This window comes from Sardina pilchardus, chromosome 6, assembly GCF_963854185.1.
Source record: "Sardina pilchardus chromosome 6, fSarPil1.1, whole genome shotgun sequence".
Taxonomy (NCBI): Eukaryota; Metazoa; Chordata; class Actinopteri; order Clupeiformes; family Clupeidae; genus Sardina; species Sardina pilchardus.
The window spans coordinates 9,448,734-9,469,541 of record NC_084999.1 but is presented as its reverse complement, the minus strand read 5'-3'; the positions used below and the strand labels follow the sequence as shown (position 1 = coordinate 9,469,541).

General features: G+C 48.2%; 1 protein-coding gene across 4 annotated transcripts in view; it reads left to right on the top strand.

Annotated features, from left to right (window-relative positions):
• The window catches only part of osbpl10b (oxysterol binding protein-like 10b), a 61,639-nt gene extending 42,053 nt beyond the window's left edge, over positions 1-19,586 (top strand). For all 4 annotated transcript variants that reach the window (XM_062538332.1, XM_062538331.1, XM_062538333.1 and 1 more), the window contains 5 exons: positions 191-737; positions 4,115-4,301; positions 12,581-12,763; positions 15,898-16,051; positions 16,846-19,586. In XM_062538332.1, coding sequence (XP_062394316.1) covers positions 191-737; positions 4,115-4,301; positions 12,581-12,763; positions 15,898-16,051; positions 16,846-16,890 — 1,116 coding nt within the window. In that variant the 3' untranslated portion in view covers positions 16,891-19,586. The remainder of the gene's footprint in view (positions 1-190; positions 738-4,114; positions 4,302-12,580; positions 12,764-15,897; positions 16,052-16,845) is intronic.
• The last annotated feature ends 1,222 nt before the right edge of the window (positions 19,587-20,808 follow it).

Genomic DNA, 20,808 nt, shown 5'->3' with positions numbered 1-20,808 from the left:
CCCTTGGCATTTTACAACACCAGCTGTCTATAGCCACACTTAGTGTTACTATATGGGAATTCGGCCAGGGCAGCTGACTTTTTCTGTAAACTGGTTCAGACTCATCTCTCTCTCTCTTTCTCACTCTCTCTCCCTCTCTCTCTCTCTCTCTCTCTTTCTCTCTCCCTCTCTCTCTCCCTCTCCCTCCTAGGTGGTGCTGCCAACCTTCATCCTGGAGAAGCGCTCGCTGCTGGAGATGTACGCCAACTTCATGGCGCACCCGGACCTGTTCCTGGCCGTGGGCGCGGGCACCTCGCCGGAGGAGCGCATGGTGCGCTTCGTGGAGTACTACCTGACCTCCTTCCACGAGGGCCGCAAGGGCGCCGTGGCCAAGAAGCCCTACAACCCCGTGCTGGGCGAGAGCTTCCGCTGCACCTGGGACGTGCCGCGCGAGCGCGTCCGACCCCTCAGGACCAACAACACCGCCACCAACGCGCCCTCGGCCGCCGGTCAGCCGACAAGCGTGGCCTCGGGGGGGCCGGGCGGCGAGGCGGGGCGGGGGGGCGCGGGGGACGCGTCGGCGGCGGGGGAGGGGGACCGGCTGCGGCTGCGCTTCGTGGCCGAGCAGGTGTCGCACCACCCGCCGGTGTCGGGGTTCTACTGCGAGTGCAAGGAGCGCCGGATGTGTGTGAACGCGCACGTGTGGACCAAGAGCAAGTTCATGGGGATGTCCGTCGGCGTGTCCATGGTGGGAGAAGGTAGGTGACCGCTAGAGAACAACAGGATTGTTTCTTGGTGTTTTGAGCCCCCAATTTTGTCGTCAATGCAGCACTGCCTGGAAGGGGCTAGGGTTAGGCATGGGTTAAGGGGTAGGATTAAGGGTAGGGTTAGCGTTAGGGTTAGGGTTAGGGGTAGGATGCCTTTAAGTGCCTTTAAGTCAACAGTGGCAGTGCTGCCTGGAAGACGACGTTGGGAGCTCAAAACACCATCGAGCAACGTGATTTAAACTGTAATAATACACGGTAGGAGTATGACATTGTTTAAGCAGTCTGTTCTATTGAAATGAGTTATTCTGGTCCTCATATTTCATCTGGATGTCAAAGCATGTTATACATAAACTAGTCTTTGGAGGGTTTGGGCCCTTTTTCGTTATTCTGTGAGGTTTGTATGGACAGAGCAGCAAGGCTGCAGTTCCCGATGCTTTTAGACACGTGTGTTCGTTCTACGGCTGAACGCTGTTCCTGGATCAGATGGTCTCGTTCCCCCCCCAGAGGGTTTGGGGATATGTTCTGGTGCAGACGTTGTGTTCCTCCATCTGTCCGTCAGTCAGTCGCTCTCTTGCTGAGGTGAACTCAACTCAGCACACCGCCAGAGCGCCCGGCAGCCTCGTTAGCACCAGGACGCTAAATGGTTGCGCTTTCTCTCACGCTCGGTGGCACAGCCCCGACACCCCCCTGGCCCTGGCGCGAGCCGAGGCACGCGGGCATGCGTGTGCACTAGCAGCGGTAGCAGCAGCGGGAGCAGCAGCGTTAGCGGCAGCGAAACCCAACGCCGCACGCTGGCTGCATCACAGGTGCTCAGTGAACCTGGATCGCGGCGGGAACAGGAACAACAGCCGCCGCGCGCCAGCATTAGCCAATTAGGAGCCAGCTGTAATTAGGACAGCATTAATTACTAACTAGCTGGAACGTGCTGCCTCCCCCCCGAGTGCATCAGGCGATGCTAATGAGAGGGGGAAGTTTACGGGGGATTTAAAGGGGATCCGCGTCTGCCGCATTCGGCAATGGAGTCAGGCCACCATTACAGTCTCCGAACGCGGTACCTTGTTGTTATTTGTCTGTTTATTTTGTCATCACTCTGCTGTGCTTTCATCTGTGTATTTCCTAGCCTCCAGACATAAGAGGACACAGCATGTGTTTATTGTGTGATTATTTACTCCACGACAGTGTGATTCATTTGGCTTGAAGCGGTTGGTGCTTTTTTTTTTTGGATTTCACTGGTGTGCTTTTATTGGGCCAGAATGTTCTCATCTCGGAGTTGTGCGGTTATATTTGTGTGTATACCTACCGTTTGACCATGCTGTTCTATGGCTTTGATCCATTCCAGGTTTTTCTTCCCCACAGATTCTTTTGATTTGTGCCAGGTATTGGTTGCTGTTGGTGTTTGTTTAGTTGTTAGACTAGGTTTCTTCGGAGAGATTTGGGTGTTTGATGAACACAACAGACGAGCGAGCTCTCTGCATGTATGTGTGTGTGTGTGTGTGTGTGTGTGTGTGTGGGGGGGGGGGTCTGGCCCACCGTACCTGAGCAGTGCAGTTCATCGCGTCCCGTTTGAAGATGAGGGGTTGTGAAGGCCCAGCTGCTGCTCTCGCACCTGTGATCCAACACCCCCCCCCCCCCCCCACCCACACACCACACACACACACACACACACACACACACACACACACACACAGTCAACCCAGAACAGACAATATGCTGTAGCATGTAAACGTTCACACCAGATTGAGCCCAGAAACAGCATGGTGTCCATTGACGTACTGTAATGGTCATTGACGTGTCCCTGCGCTGGTCATTTTGGCTCGATACCACACAGTTTCCTCATCAGCAGCGCTTCACACCCAGGACTGAGTGAGCTCTGTGTGTCCACCCTGCAGCTAGCCCGTAGTGAGGGCTCTGGACGTGCCGACCCGGCGGGCGTCCTGCTCGCTGCGGCTTTGAAGCGCTCCACCTCTGCCTCGCCACGTGCTGCCAACGCTGGACCCCCCGCTGTGAGCCGGCCGGCCGGCGCCAGGGGGCATGATGCCAGGCCATGCCCACTCTATCCGACACCCCCCCTTCCCCCCTCGCCACCCTCTATCCAGCCCTCATCCACAACCTCTGGCCCTCGCTCTCCACCTCGTCTGTTATGGTGAAACAGATGTGTATCTGTGAGACCTGGACGTCTGCCTGCAGCAGATTTTGCCACAACACAGCTGTCTGTTATGCAACTGGGGCTGTGGGCTCAGTGTGGAGGTGAGGGGGGAGGGGAGAGGAGGGGAGGGGGGAGGGGAGAGGAGGGGAGGGGGGAGGGGAGAGGAGGATGAGAAGAAGCCACGTCCCGTAGAGACGGACCTGGACCAGTAACATCTGTCCAGCGCTGCACAGCACAGCGTGACCTTATGTCCACTCAGGACCCTGGGCGGTTCCACTGAAATCACCTCAGATGATGATGATGGGTTCTGTCACTCTCAGACCCTGGTGGGATTCCTAACCTCTCAAGGGGTATTTCATTGGTTGCCGATTCAGAGTGTGTAGCTGTGTGCAATCCAACTGTGAAGAGTTTACTTCAAAATGTCCTTTTGGCTGATGTGATTAAACTTTTTGACACATGGAATGGTGTGGCCTTTTAAGTTTTGCCAGAACTTTCAGTTGATATTCAGTCAGAGCATGTGACAACCTCTGCAACGTTTTTTAATGTGATTTTTTTAATGTGATTTTTTAAAGTGATTTTTTATGTAAGTGACCAGCTCTGCCACTCTGCCACACAGCTCTTGCAGACACAACGTTTTGACTTCTCATCATATTTTGCAGAGTGATTCTTATCACCTGGATTATCACTTTGATGAAAGACCCTCTGGTGAAAATCGAATTCTTGACCTTGTCAACATGGCGTGATGCGTGCTATGTTTTACAAGACAGATCATGAGGGACATAAGCAGTCAGTGTCATTGCTGAGGATTGTTGGTTTGGAGTCAAGTTCCGACCAAATACAGCCCAAATGGGCTGATTTAAACATCTGTCCATTACTGTGGCATAAGGGTACAGTCAGAACCAATCCTAGATATTTGGGCTGGGATCATTTTTCATAAGAAAATGGCAAACCAGCTTGCTAACATGCAGCTGCAGTAGCCTGTAGCAGGACAATAGTGTTTGGAGAGGGTGTAGTAGACTTAAGGGTTAACATACATACTTATATGTTAAGGCCATGAGGGGGGTTCTTCATGAAGAAAACTTCTCAGTGTACACGATAGAGGAACTCAGAAGAGATTTAGGGGTGTTTTAAACTGCTAGAGTCTGTCTTTAAACTTCCTGTTCTCTCTCTCCCTCTCTCTCTCCCTGTTCTCTCTCTCTCCCTCTCTCCCTCTCTCTCTCAGGAGCGCTGCACCTGATGGAGCACGATGAGGTGTACGTGTTCACGCTGCCCTCGGCCTACGCCCGCTCCATCCTCACTGTGCCTTGGGTGGAGCTGGGAGGCAAGGTGTCCATCACCTGTGCCAAGAGTGGATACTCCGCTGCCGTCACTTTTCACACAAAGCCCTTCTACGGAGGCAAAGTACACAGGTGTGTGTGTGCGTGCGTGCGTGCGTGCGTGTGTGCATGTGTAACCTCACTCCAGCACACTCATGTTGTGGTATAGAAAAGTTACCTTTTATTTCTCTATTGCTTTAACTACAATTGAACTCTTTGAAAATGAAAACGTCCTATCCTTAGATCCTTAGATCTACACATAAATGAAGCCTTACTCCGGAATTTATCAAACTGAAAATGAGGAGCACCTAACACAAACAGTTACCCATTTGAAGTAGAAAACCCAAATAATGACAGTAGTAATTGTAAATCACATAAGCTCCCTAGCGTACTTCATAAGTATAGCTCACCATAACCAGTAGGTCTTAACAACACTCTCAAAACAGGCATTTATATTCAGTAAACCCCCATCCATACATCATAACATCAATAGCACGTAACACATTGTAAATACCCTTGCAGGCAAAACGCCAGTATCACAAAAGTCACGAGTATTCTCACTGCTGATCACTGTTGTCACTGTTTTGTTAAGTGTTCACTCAGTGTCAAGCCACTAGATGGTCACGTAAAAGTGTTCCATACAAAAAGTATTGTTCACGGGATGCACGTCTTGTCAGTGACTGGAGTGGAGAGTCTCATGTGGCAGGGAATACTCACAGACCACACCGAGAGTGCCGCGGGGGTGGGAGAGAGGAGGGACAGATGACAGGGAGAAGCGCTGGTTTCTCGTACAAGCTGGCAGGATGAAGCGTCCAACGTCGATCCAGCAGAACGACGACACTAATATGATATTCTCTAAAGCTAGGTTAACTTCACAGTAAAATAACTAGTGAGGCAATTCCTCCTCACGCTACGACGTCATACACTTTCTGAACAGCAACGACGCAAAGTTGATTGAAGTCTATTCTTCTCTGTGACACGACCGCTCCAGATATTCTTCGTCCACCACAGGGACACAATAACACTACTTTACACTAAACTTAGCAAATATATATGCAACTCGGTAAAATAAGTTCACTTTCTTCAGGCTTACTTAGCTAACGTGTCGAGTCCACGGAGGCTGCCATCTTCCATCCTTGTCCTTTTTCGCGCTACTCCTCCAAGTCCCGCCCTCTCCACACACCCCATTGGACGGCACACCAACTTCCTCAGCCACTGATTGGTTTACCGCCAATCCATGTCCTAGGCTGCTATTGAATGTAGTTCTTCACAGGGGAGGGTTTGACAGTCAAAATGAAAGTGCACAGAATAATTATGTCCACAGTCTAAGGCACCCTTACATTCCCCCCCTTCAAACCCTGCCACATATACCTCTCCACAATTTACACGTTCTCTGAAAGTCCATGCAAGTACTTTTTTTTGTTGTTTTTACAGAGCAATAAGAACAGAACATTAACAAAACATTAACAAAACCTTAACACTTCCTATTGCTATCTCTTATTTTGTAAGAAAATCTCTGAATCTACCAGGGAGTTGACCTCTGGTGCTCCTCTGAGGTCTGAATGACCTTTGCTCACTGTCACTGTCAATTCCTATCGCAGCTGTATCATCTGACTGTACTTCCCCATGTGACTCGTGCTCGTCAGCGCTTAAGATCCCACCCTGTTCACTCTGCCTACTCCTAACCTCCTCATCAGTTTCAGAAGTGTCGTCTGAGGGACTATGGTGAGAGTGTGTATCTCTGACAGTGGGTTTGGGGTTACAGCTACGGGGGACACAGACTAAGTCATAGGAATCAGATTCAGATTCATGGGGAGCTCTATGCTCTTGGGGGGGCCTACTTGTTAGAGGGGTCTCAAATATGCACGGTTTCATTTGGTCCCTATGTACCACCTTGGTAGGGCCACCAGCCTCAGGCTTAACAGTATACACGGGCATGTCTGGGTGGCTCTGGGCCACAACAAGGTAAGGGTCCGGCTCCCATCTATCTTGAATCTTGTTCCTGCCACGTGGTTTGTGGTTCCTCAGGAGGACTCTGTCCCCAGGCCGAATGAGTGCGCCACGTGCCCGTCGATCATACAACCTCTTTCGTCGCTTTGAGGCACCTTGAGTCGCAGCCCGCGCGGCGTCTGCCGCCACCCGCAGTCTCTCATGGTGATTCAGCACCCAGTCATCAAGATTTTCTGCATCGCTGTCACTGAGATCCATTCCCCCAAGCACATCCCGGGGCAAACGGGCATCTCTCCCGAATAGCAAATAAAAGGGAGAGTACCCAGTAGATGAATGAATGTGGCTATTGTACGCCATAACTAATTCTGGCAAGTACTCTCTCCAGTTCTTCTTTTTGTTCACCGGGAGAGTTCTTAGCATCTCATGCATCGTGCGGTTAAATCTTTCGCATTGTGAATTCCCCTGCGGGTGGTAGGGCGTTGTTCTGCTTTTTGCTATACCATATGTGCGACAGAGTTCCTTTATCACACTGGCCTCAAAGTTCCGGCCTTGATCAGCATGTAATCGGGCAGGGCACCCATAATAGGAAAACCAATGTTTGACTAACGCAGCAGCGGTGGTGCGTGCAGACTGATCTTTTGTGGCAACTGCCACTGTAAACCTTGTGAACATATCAGTGAGGACCAGCACATTTTCATATCCCCCTGCTGACTGCTCTAACAAGGTATAATCCATGGCTAGTACCTCTAAAGGGACAGTGACATTGCTACACACCATTTGGGCTTGAGCCTTTGGGAACACGTCCTTGGCTAGACTGCACCTAGTGCACTGTTTCACCCAAGTCTCAACATCCTTGGTCATGGACGGCCAATAATAGCCTCGGCTCAGCTTAGCCAAGGTGCCCTTAACACTAAAGTGACCCCCATGATCATGATGGCTCTCATAGACTGTGCGTTGTAGCGATCTGGGCACAATCAGTTGGCAAACATTCTCCCCATCACGCGGGTCTTGCAAACATCGGACCAACACCCCCCGTTGGAGCCTTAGTCTCTCCCAGTCTCTGCACAATTTCCGCTGAGATGAGTTCAGACTTCGCAACTGCTGCTTGCCAGGTTGTCTGCCCATCTTCACTGCCTCCAGCATTGGTCCAACATCATGATCCTGCATCTGAAGGTCCCGGACCTCTTCCCAACAGTAACTACCTACTCTATATCTCACAGCGGCCTGAGTTGCTTGAACCTGCCTTGGTTCCTGGAGGTAATCCTTGTGGGAGGGCCACAGGCTGGCTCTCACTTCATCCTCCTTAATGACTAGGAAATCTTTACCCGTATCTTCTGCTTCAGGCTCAAGGGTGGTGGGGAGACGGGATAAGATGTCGGCATTTTGGTTAGACTTTCCTGGCTTGTAGTGGACCTCGAAGTTAAATTCTGCCAGCTGGGCAACCCACCTCTCTTCAACGGCACCAAGGTTGGCAGTCTCTAAATGTCGGAGGGGGTTATGATCTGTGATGACTGTGAACTTGGCGTACATTAGTAAGTCACGGAACTTTTCCGTGACAGCCCATTTCAGGGCGAGAAGTTCTAATTTGAACGCGCTGTAATTCCTGTCATTTCGCTCCGAACCACGCAGACCCCGGCTCGCATACGCTATAACCCGCTCAATGCCGTCTTGCCGTTGACTTAACACAGCCCCAAGACCCTGTCTGCTTCCATCAGTTGTCACGATGAAGGGAAGATGATAGTCAGGATAAGCCAGCACAGGAGGTGCCATTAGGCAAGCTCTCAGTTTGTCAAAAGCCATTTGACACTCTTTGCTCCACTGAAAGTACTGGTGAGTTTCCTTATCCCCCCTCTTAACTTTGCTCAGCAGGGCATGCAAGGGTCTAGCTACTTGCGAAAAATGGGGAACAAAGCGCCGATAATAAGACATGAACCCTACCACCTGCCTCACCTCTCTCACAGAGCGGGGAGTCGGCCAATCCTCTAAGACCCTCACTTTTTCCATGTCGACTTGAACCCCTCCTGCAGACACCACATGTCCAAGGAACTTAACTTCAGGTCTGAGCAGGAAACACTTCTTTGGATTCAGCTTCAACCCGTGGTTACGAAGCCTGCTGAACACCAAGTCCAGTCTTTCTAAGTGAGTTTTGAAATCTCTGGAGAATACCAGGACATCATCTAAGTACACAAGCAGGACATCAAATGCTAGATCACCTAGGACTGACTCCATAAGGCGCTGAAATGTCGCCGGGGCATTGCATAGCCCAAAAGGCATGCGTGTCCACTGGAACAGCCCAAAAGGTGTGGTCACTGCTGTCTTTTCCTGGTCTTTCTCCTCGACAGCTACCTGGAAATACCCAGATGTCAGATCTAATGATGAAAATAGTTGTGCTTGTCCCAGTGCATCCAGGGATTCCTCAACTCTTGGTAGAGGGTATGCATCTTTATGGGTTACATTATTTAACTTTCTATAGTCACAGCAAAATCGAACGGACCCATCGCGCTTCATAACAATGACTGCCGGACTAGCCCACGGGCTACAACTTTCTCTCAAAATGCCTCGTGAAACAAGGTCTTGCACATGCCGTTTCACCTCTTGAAACACATGAGGTGGGATCCTCCGGTGCCGTTGCTTAATAGGATGGGCGTCACCTGTATGAACCTCGTGTTTCACCGTTGTAGTATACCCATAATCTCCCTCTCCCTTTGAGAAAACATCACCATACTTCTGTAACAGCTCATTGAGCTGAGAAACTTCCGATGGTGTGAGCCCCATTACATTGGCTTGGACAGGCACTGTCAGCCTCCCAGGGTGGTGATTCTCACATGCACTCTCACCCTCCAGTGTTCTAACATGGAGCTCCCCTTCAGCCTCCTCAAACATAAGCATGTCCTTTGGGAACACCTTCTCTGGCCTGCTAAGCTCTGCAACTCTCGACCTAGGGGGCAGCACCACAGGCTCTTGACGTGCATTGAGAAGACGCACTGACACCTTTCCCTTTACCGCATGAGTCAGGACATTCGCAACTAACAGCCCATGAGGCATGCTGATAGTTGGGGAAGCTTCAACTAACACCTGGCTGTGAACTTTCGGAGGAATTCTGCAAAGGCCCTCAATAACGACTTCACTTAGTGGGGGTACCACGACAGCTTGACGACCGGCAACTTTAACATAGCCAATCTTGCCTTTGGGGCCAACAAACTGTTCTTCCTTTGCCATCTGTACAAACACACGGTGCAAATTTCCCACTCCAGAAGACTCGTTGTGGCGATCCATCATCTGCACTCCGTGCATGTCATTAAAAAGACTGCGCAGGTCACAAAGGACATTCATGCCCAAGATGCCAGGTACCTGACTAGACGCCTTCCCCCTGGTTGTGTCATCTCGCAGCACGAACACACACTTCCCGGTTAGTTTCTTCCCAAAACACTCAACGTCTGTGTACAAACAGCCCAAAACCGGAATATCCAGCCCGTTGGCCGCTGTCAACTTGACCCATTTTGCTGGGGACAATGCCTTTCCTCTAAAGTGCTTTTTGAAATGGTCCTCAGACATCGTGGTAACCTCCGAGCCTGTGTCAAGCAAGCAGCATGTCTTAACACCATCTATGCTGACATCAACCGTGAAACAGTTGCCAAAGGCACCCATTGGTGCAGCTCTCTGCTCAGTCACGAGTGTGGATGCTGGATTGATAGCCCCCCCGGTTGCTGTTTTGATAGCTCCCTCAGCCTGACCATCTTGATCGCCCCCGGACACATCCGATATGATAGCATTAGCTTGGCGCCGTTTCCCCTGGCCCATCCGACATTCCCTGCTTATATGTCCTGGCTCCCCACAGTTGTAGCATATCAGCTGTCCCAACTCGTCCCTCTGTGGGGGTCTTTGCTGTTTAGGCCTAACGGTTACATGCTTTTCAGGCCTCTGTACTACGCTGTAAAGTTCTTCCTGTCTCGCAGCTAATTTCTGGATTGCTTCATGTAGAGACTGTAATGTCAATGCTGAGGGTGTGTCTTCAGTGGCTACACTATTTACGGTGCTACGAGTATGGCTTTTGTCACGTGTGGTTTGGGAGGTCTCCTCCTCCTCTGACCAATCAATTGCTGCTTTCATCAACTCCTGAAATGTTAGCCCTGACTGTTCTTTTGCCTGTCTCTTTATTTCTCTTCTGAGGTTATCATCTTTGAGGCCAAGGACAAACTGCTCTTTCAACATGACATCAGTGTCCGAGATGCATTTTGGATCACGACGCTTTAGACGGCGAAGTTTCTCCTCTAAGTCGTACCCGTAAGCTCGTATCCGCTCAGCTGCTGCTTGTTTCCGGTCATAAAATTCCCTCAGCCTAATGCCCACTGGAACTTTATCCCCATAAACTTCTTCTAGCATCTTGAAAACATTTCCAATGTCAGTCTCATCATCTTTGACTCTCAGTTTTACAGTTACCTTGGCCTCCCCTTTCACATGTTGTCTGATTAATTCAACTTTGTCCTCATCTGGAATTTTACATACTGAAAAGTGGGACTTAACAGCTGTGATCCATTCCTCAATGCACATTTCCCCTTCTTTTTGTGCACCACTAAAGTCTGGACATTTTCTGTCTCTTTGTATGTATACTGTAGTGGGGGTTTTCTGCTCAATGACCACCTTTGCCATTTCCATTGCATCCCTTTGGTCACTTCTTGCCTGCGCAAGTAACTGCGCCTGTTCCCTCATGTGTTTCGACTGCTCTTCAAATTTTCCTTGCAGCTCTTCAAATTGTTTCTTCAAGGCATCCATGACTGTAGCCTGATGACTGAGACCCTACTTCTGAATGGCACTAACAAAGGCTAATAAGTCTAAGAATAGTAGTGAGGGGTTTTGATTAGGTAAATATCCTGTTCGTGGACGCCATAATGTAACCTCACTCCAGCACACTCATGTTGTGGTATAGAAAAGTTACCTTTTATTTCTCTATTGCTTTAACTACAATTGAACTCTTTGAAAATGAAAACGTCCTATCCTTAGATCCTTAGATCTACACATAAATGAAGCCTTACTCCGGAATTTATCAAACTGAAAATGAGGAGCACCTAACACAAACAGTTACCCATTTGAAGTAGAAAACCCAAATAATGACAGTAGTAATTGTAAATCACATAAGCTCCCTAGCGTACTTCATAAGTATAGCTCACCATAACCAGTAGGTCTTAACAACACTCTCAAAACAGGCATTTATATTCAGTAAACCCCCATCCATACATCATAACATCAATAGCACGTAACACATTGTAAATACCCTTGCAGGCAAAACGCCAGTATCACAAAAGTCACGAGTATTCTCACTGCTGATCACTGTTGTCACTGTTTTGTTAAGTGTTCACTCAGTGTCAAGCCACTAGATGGTCACGTAAAAGTGTTCCATACAAAAAGTATTGTTCACGGGATGCACGTCTTGTCAGTGACTGGAGTGGAGAGTCTCATGTGGCAGGGAATACTCACAGACCACACCGAGAGTGCCGCGGGGGTGGGAGAGAGGAGGGACAGATGACAGGGAGAAGCGCTGGTTTCTCGTACAAGCTGGCAGGATGAAGCGTCCAACGTCGATCCAGCAGAACGACGACACTAATATGATATTCTCTAAAGCTAGGTTAACTTCACAGTAAAATAACTAGTGAGGCAATTCCTCCTCACGCTACGACGTCATACACTTTCTGAACAGCAACGACGCAAAGTTGATTGAAGTCTATTCTTCTCTGTGACACGACCGCTCCAGATATTCTTCGTCCACCACAGGGACACAATAACACTACTTTACACTAAACTTAGCAAATATATATGCAACTCGGTAAAATAAGTTCACTTTCTTCAGGCTTACTTAGCTAACGTGTCGAGTCCACGGAGGCTGCCATCTTCCATCCTTGTCCTTTTTCGCGCTACTCCTCCAAGTCCCGCCCTCTCCACACACCCCATTGGACGGCACACCAACTTCCTCAGCCACTGATTGGTTTACCGCCAATCCATGTCCTAGGCTGCTATTGAATGTAGTTCTTCACAGGGGAGGGTTTGACAGTCAAAATGAAAGTGCACAGAATAATTATGTCCACAGTCTAAGGCACCCTTACACATGCGTGTGTGTGTGTGCGTGCGTGTGTGTGTGCGTGCGTGCATGTGTGTGTGACATATGTGAATATGTCTTGTGTTGGTGCATTATTAACAGTTTGGTTAGTCATTATTTTTTATGTTTCTGTGTGTATGTACTGCATGTGTGTATCTGTTCTGGCTATGCCATTTGTACACTATACAGTAGAATAGCATGCGTTTCATTACACTGTACTGTAGCTCGTCTCTATTCAGTGGAGATGCCTCTTGTCATAGTGCTGAGTAGGACATCAGTGGGCATTAAGGTCACTGCTGGTGACCTGAGACATTGTGTCCTGTGGCCACAGGGTGACGGCCGAGGTCAAGCACAACTCCACCGGCACCATCGTCTGCAAGGCACAGGGGGAGTGGAACGGAACCCTGGAGTTCACCTATAGCAGCGGAGAGACCAAAGTGATTGACACCGGCAAGCTGCCAGTCATCAAGAAAAAGATCCGGCCCACGGAGAAGCAAGGCCCGTATGAGTCGAGGTACGGGAGAGAGCCTGAGGGACGGGTCATCTGTTTGTGTTCTTTATGGAGTCCAGATGGTCCATCTTGGGCTATTGAGATCATGGCTAGGAAGGACCTTTTATTGTACTGTGGAGATTTGGAAATTATTTGAGTTTGTGAGCATATTTCTCTAAAGTGCTTCAGATTAGCAGTATGGGGACCTTTCTTATGCCCAGATATGTTGTTATATAAGTATGTTGTATACAACATTGATAGTTGTACTGTGGGAAATGGGCCATTTCAAGCCACTGTATCAGGCATGTTTAGTCCATATAGTCTATTTCTGATTCTAACTACTATGATACATCAACAATATTGTGTGGCTGTTGTGAGACGAGTACAGTAAGTTTAAAGCTTCAAAGAGGATTTGCATAAGGCCCCACTCTTCCCTCTTAAGTCCTGTCCTCCCTCGTGAGCATGCTTCCTTTTCTCTTGCATCAGCATTACACAACTGCCCTCCTCCCAGATCCCTGCATAATATTATAGTATTCTATCTTCCAGTTGAAAATACAGCTGTAATCACTTTGGGGAAAACAACAACTCCCTCACAACAGAGTGACCAGCTTTTAGCGCTGACCTCATTCAAGCAACTCGCTGTGCCACGCCATCATCAGTCGGCGTGTCTGCCCGGGCTCAGATGTGTGTGTGATGGCTATTAGCAACCTCAGACTTCTCCTGGAGTCGGCTAATTAAACTTTACTGACCGCACAGACCTCGCTAGACAGACCCAACCACCAACCACCACCACCACCACCACCACCTCCACCACCCTTTCTGCCAAGCTGACAGAGCTAGAGAGAGAGAGAGAGAGAGAGAGAGAGAGATTGAAGCCAGTCTCGTGGGTGGGGATGGAGGAGAGGATGGTTTGAGAGAGAGAGAGAGAGAGGGATATTGGGTGAGAGGGAGAGAAAGGGAGAGAGAGGAAGACAGAAGGAGAGGTAGTGCCCAGTCTCATGGGTGAGAGTCGGGGGAGGGGAGAGAGAGATAGAGAGAGTGAGAGATAGAGAGAGAGATAGAGAGAGAGAGATAGAAAAAGAGAAAGAGAGGGAGAGAGAGAGAGTTGTGGGGGGGGGGGGGTTAAGGTTTGCGGGTGGAGAGAGACGGCCGTGCTCCTAATTCCACCGACAGCGTCAGATAGCATGACGGGATGGGCTCCACAGGGGATGGCGTGATCAGTGAGCGCTGTGAGTTTTCGTAACAATTTTTTTTGGTAACACCCCTTTCCCTAGGCATACACACACACACACACACACACACGCTTGCCAAAGCTCTTACACAAGTTCACCTCCTCCTGTAGCAGTCGGTGCACGCACAGCCCCTCGTCCTAAATGAGCTCCGCTACTCCCTTAACGACGTTAGCGCCGCTCCCACGGAGAGGCAGGAGCTGTTGGACACAGGAGCCGGTCGTGCGGACACACGCTGGACCGTATGGGGGGCCCGGGCTGGAAGCTCTTGCTGTACCGGAGGGGGTGGTCCGGGCGGGCGGCAACCGTAGTGCATAATCAAACGAGCACCAGCGCATGCAGCAGGATAATGTTATCAGCCCTGGGAGGCACTCGCATAATGCATAATCCAATAGGAAGGAATGGGATCTAAAACCAGGGGGGAACCAGCTCCGGAGGGAGGGAGGGAGGGAAGGAGGGAGGGAGGGTTGGAAGGAGGGCTTCTTTGGAAGTGGAACCCTCACGGCTAGGGTTGGGTATCGTTTGAATTTGAACGATTCCAATTCCGTTTTCGATTCCTTGTTTCGATTCCGGTTCTTAACGATTCTCGATTCCGATTCTTTTAAGAGGCATGGTCAAAAAGGTTTCGAATATTTGAAATGAGCGAGCTAACCAACGTTCTTTCTGAATGACACAGTCTGACCTTCCATCAATTTTAATTCTATGGACTTTTTACTTTTTGTGAACTTTACTATGAATTTCTCACAGGGCTGTTTTCAGCTATTATACATATCAATTCCATGAACTTGAATGTAAATGTTTTCAACTTGCCTCAACTCGGTTATGGAAACACCTCCGGTGGACGTTTCTTAGTTCTAAGACTGAGAATCGAAACTAGGAATTTGAATTTAAACTGTTAAACGACTCTGGGAGTTTTGGAAAGCTAGTCCCGGTTCCTATCGATTCTCGATTCTCGATACCCAACCCTACTCACTGCAGCCTAAACACCAGCAGCAGCAGCAGCAGCAGCAGCAGCCTTTTTCCCACAGCTCATCTGCACGTACACGTGGGGCAGCGTCTCTTTCTGGTGTGAGCGAGTAACAGGGAACGAGCCCCACCAAGCCGCGCTGTCACGGAGCACTGGGCTGTGGCTGTCCAGGCACGTTGCATTGATCTGATCCACTGGACACTGTGGCTGTGGCTGGGCGGTGCTCTCTCTCTATCGGGTTAATCAGGTTACGTGTGGCTCCTCTGGCCAGCCGAAGGGATAGATGGATGATGGACACGGGGTCAGAGGCATGGCCTGGCCAGAGTCCCACTGGTCAAGCTACAGTTTCTGGATTATAGATGCAGACATGAGCCCCTACAAGTGCAGGGCAGATTTATCTGTGTATCAGAAATGCAGTTGGATACTCACACAAACCAAAACAAAACAAACCATTCTATACTCCAATGTGACCAATACATTGCATGGCCAACTGATGCCTATATGAGTGCAGTTGACAGATATTGCTACAGTATTATGTCACAATGTACTGTGATTGTTTTTGGGTGGGCCCATTTCCTTTGTTTCTTAGCACTGGTGTTCAACTAAATGACTGTGGAACGTGCGATGGCCCCTATAACTCTTACCATCTCATGTTTTGAGGCATCGTTAGTTTTACCAAAGTCATTCTAAAGTCTCTGGTTTTACACATTGCTCCACACATCTACAGTCATTGGCCGGGTTTCCCAGATTCGTTAAGAAGCTCTTAAGTGCCAAGAACTTCTTAGGAGCGCTCGAAGAATGTTCTAAGAACGCTCCTAAGAAGTTCTTAGCACTTAAGAGCTTCTTAACGAATCTGGGAAACCTGGCCATTACGAGGCTGTGCAGATCCTCTGCTAAACACCAACAGGGCGGGTTCTTTGTGTCCTCATCCAATAAGGCTCGGCTGTGTCTTTGATTGACAGGCGGCTGTGGCAGCACGTGACGTCGGCGCTGAAGTCGGGGAACATGGACGTGGCGACGGAACACAAGCACCGGCTGGAGGAGCGCCAGCGGAGCGAGGAGCGCCAGAGAGCGGCCACCAACACGCCCTGGAAGCCCAAGTACTTCAGCAAAGAGGTGAGGAAGAGCGAGGAAGAGGAGGGGCGGCCTTCACACACGCCATTAAGATCAGTCATGGGAGTCAAAAAGCCCTGATGTTGTATATATGAGGATATATTTAGATGCAAAACCTTCTAAACCCATCTGACCCCTTTCCTTTTAAATTAGCTTTTTTTTTAATTTTCAAGCTCCTATAGGTTTTTGCCTACAAATGGATATTTCAGACCAGTAAGAGAGTGGTATTTAGTGGGTTTTGAGTGAAATTATTTGATGAACATACAGTATACTGTGTGTGGAGAGCATTCACTCACCACTGGTGGCATTTAGAGTGTTTAGCATCTTAACTCTTCTCATACAACAACACTACATGATGCAGTCCGACCGCTCTTCACACAGTGCACAGTGCAATGGTAATGCTACTGCTACCATACTGAAATGCAGTTAGAAATGGTAGGAGCAGCTGAAAGGAGAGAGGGGAGTGTGTGGGGTGTTGTGGGGAGGTTTGTGCTAGCAGATGGGGCTCAGCTCAGGCTCCCTCAGCACCTCCCCTGACCCCGGTGCTGTCGCCTGTCTGTCGCCTGTCTGTCCCCTTCCAGCCTAATGCCTCTGCTCTGCAAAACAGGCACGGAGCAACACCGAGACTCAGCTGACAGGCATTCTGACCAGCCATGGTCATGGCTCATCATTAAGCACATAGTCCATAACCAGACACCATTTGTTCCATTGTAAGTTCACATTAAAAAATGTTCATAGCACTGAATGCCTCTCTCTCTCTCTCTCCCTTGCTTTTTTGCATGTTTTGTGTTTTTTAGGGAGGTGGCTGGGTGTATCACAACCCACTGTGGAAGGCTCACTGACAGGGACCACGGGCAGACGCCAAACTCCAGCTGTCAATCAATCACGTAGCCCGGCCCACACAGGGGGTGTGGCTCTACAGAGGGAGGGCTGGCCAACCAGAGAGGAGAGGAGACCTAGACACGCGCGCATCACAAAGGGACGCAAGCAGGACGGCCACCCAACTCCCCCATAAACTCACCTGTGTAGCTCCAAGTGACTAGTGCCAAACAAGTAGCCTCAACCAACACCAACGAGCAGGGAGCTCCAATATCCAGTATACGCATTAGCCTGGTGTAGACCTTCCTGGAACACATTTGCCGAGGACAAGGAACACATAACATTGTAGGGTGCAAATGGCAGGAATATATTTACAAGATGTTTTTTTGAATAGCAGTATTGTATTTTTGTTTTCCACCAGGCGTTTGTAAGAGGGTCGGCCATGTTGAATGTCACCTCATACCCCAATGCTGTCCAGTGTTATATAAGCCATGTTTACTGGTCGTATTTTAAACTTAAAGTGTGATAGAAGGGGGAAATTAAGGATAACTTGAAATGTGGGGATCTCTTTTATATTTGTTCGTACAAATCATACAACCCTAAAAAAAAAAAACATGCAGTCACTGTTGTCATCTCTGGACGGGCAGACCGGTCTGGACTGGCTATTCTCAGGAGGGCTGGTGATCCAAGACACAGGCGGGGCCGGGGCCTCACACACACACGTTCACTACGCTGTGGATGCAGCCTTGCTGTGGTGGTCAGGCAGACGTGGACGTGGGCAAAGTTAGGGCTGAGAAAAGTACTGTGTGTTTTTCTGTTTCGCCCACGCACGCACAGAGTCCTCCGTTTCCCAATCCCCCAGCTTCAACAGCTAATTAGCGCATCCAGATGTTTGACATCACATAGGCGCCAACTCCTTAGGTGCTCGAGGGCACACACACATACACATACACATACACACACACAGAGAGAGAGAGAGAGAGAGTGAGAAAGAGAAAGAGAGGTTCTGATGAGCAAGAACAATTCAATCAGATGGTCAAAAGAAAACCCCTATTACAGAGGAACCTCCCTTCAGTGAATGGAAGTGCTCTCCTCTGATGAAGAGTAACCACAAGCCACATCTCTGGTCCTGTGGGCGAAAGCATGAGAGAAGCCAGTGGAGACAGCAGAGAGGTGAACAAGGTGCTCCACTGAAACGGTGCCAGCGCAACATATGCCATCTTGAAATGGTCATACGGTCAACCAGGGCCTGGCCACCAAAGTACCCAAACTCAATTAGCCGCCTCCTAATCCTATAAGGGGGGACTCCACGCATGTTGTTACTGTGATGGAGAGTTGAACAAGAGACCAAGGAGGAGAAGAAACAGGAAGCAGGACAGATTCAGTACCGTAATTTCCCGACTATTAGCTACGGCTTATACATTGATTTTGCAACAATTCTTCCGCTATGAGGTTGATACACGAGGACAGTTAATATGGTATTAATATGGTTTGGTTTCTTTTAACTTGCATAAAACACTGTCCTGCAGCTTATACCCAATGCGGCTTATACACGGGAAATTACTGTATTAGTCCTCTGTTCCTGTATTCGAAAGATGCTGTTTCACTAACTTTCCATATTCATGTGCAAAACAAAGCTTCAGAAGATGTTTGAGGGCTTGAGGAGGACACTTATAGAAGATTGACTGGGAATTGTGGCCAATTACTGAGGGATCACAAGTAATCCCTGCACATGCTACTTAAAGCTCAGACTGGTTTAATCTCATCTCAATTCATAAACTCTCTCTCTCTCTCTTTCTCTACATGCCACATTCCCAGAAATAGTCTTTAAATTGTGTTTATACGGAATGAATACCATTGCTGTTTGATGTTCACGGGACCGGTTCTCTCCTTTTTCGTAAAAAGAGTACAGACATGAAAACTCCCGAGTGCAGCGTGACAACACACGCATTCACAGGGATACTCAGTCCAAGGCTCTGTGGCCATTTGGATCTGTCTGCAGCCAAAAAAAGAAGTCCCTGGAATCCTCTGAGGCTACAGCATGTGTGGGCCGGTCTTTGTAATGGCTGACCTGCTTGCCGTCTACCATTCTCCAATTTAGCTGAAGGATTATCTCATGGTCTGTGCTTTCAGTTTTGTTAGAAACATCTTCCCCCCCCCCCTTAATTGACAAAAGATCACAAACAATGTATATGGAAACAGAATGCAAACTAAATGACCCAGTGCCAGTGATAAAATATGGTTTTAACGACATCTACTTTTATTGCTTTATTTTGTGGATTAGTAACTGATATTCACTGTGGACATGATCTTGGCTCCGTAACACTTTGTGAAAAGTTGGAGCACACTAAGTTAATGTGCAGCCTTACTGAGACAGAGACGCACTTTTGCACGGTGTGAAGACAGACAGAGGCTCAGAGCTGAAGGGAAATGTTGGATATCGCATACACTCACTCCTCCTGTAACTCGTGTTCCAGTAGGATTGATTAACTGAATGTGTGTGAGTGTGTGTGTGTGTGTGTTTGACCTGAATGAGAAGCATAGTTACACAATGTACCGTATACAGAGCTTTGACCAAACGCACTCTGCCACTGTAGAACCTATGCAAATCACATTCACTTTTTCAGATCATCGGCAGTCATCTTCGGCAAATGATGCCATGTGAAGGAGAAGGTTAAGTTGTGTATTTGTTTAAATAAAGATCCCACGGCGATCATAAGGATTGTGTGCTCGTTTTTCTTTCTTTTTTTTAAGTCACGTTTCCTTTCTTTGTAGAAAATGATGCCACGGATAAATAACATGAATATGAGCCTACTTAACCGATAATTTGCTCATCCTAGTTGAGGAACATTATGATTAGTTGTCACCATTGTCAGACATGTTGTAACAGTGTTTATGACTCATGTTGAGGGTCTGTCAGGCTATCTACAGTTTCAATAGTGATGTGCTTTGTAACTCTCCATGTGTTTGGCCCTGGGAATAGAATATGGGGTCATTTGAGTGCTTTCTCTGTTGGCACAGAGATAATTTGTGGCTCCAGACATCTATTAAATGCAGTCTGACTTCAGTTCCACTTGGCTTGCGTATAGTAGCACTGTGCTGCCACCTAGTGGGCCCCAACACTCAAAGCGCAGAAGTGTGAAGTTTCAAAGAGTGCTGGGGTTTAACTGCAAAGCGAACATCTTAAATTACAAAAGTCCTACACATCTGGGCTTTCCAAACCTTTCCATTATACTGTATCTGTGATAACATCATGATAATTAGAGTAAAAAATTGTGCTATTGTGCTGTCCATTTCTTATTTTGTGTTGACCAGATCATACACCTACTTTTGAGTGAAAACATGGCTTATCAACATGTTAACACAACACAGTATTATTCCTAAAAAAGCTAGAACAAGACAAGGACTAGGCCTAAACATTCATATTTTGACACAATCACCTCTCACCACTTCACAGACAGGACTATCCATTAAAGTTTTGAATTAACCAAATTTGCCACATTTTCTATGGCCTTATAGATCTAGAATATATATATAGATTGAAAATAAAATGTTCCAAGACTAAATACGTTCATTTACTCCTTTAATCACAAAGGCATCATTTCATTCTCAGACAGCATCCATCTTTCTTTTTTTTTTACAATTGAAGGAATAAACCTTGACTTAGAAAAACAAAAATACAATTTTTGCATTTCGTGGTGGAAGGCTATCTTCTGTTAGCTTCCGCATTGTGTAAATAAATACCCTAGAGAGTGTCTCTGAGTCCTTGGAGTTTTCCGTTTCTTGTTTTTTTTTTTTGTTGTTGTCATCTTTAAGAGATTTCAATATCGATGTTCCGTAGTCGGCTTCCAAGGCCAGTGTCGTCCTTCCTCTGAAATAACCGAATGACCGTTATATTGTCCCTCTGTCAAAGCAACCTCACACTACAAACACCAAGCCAA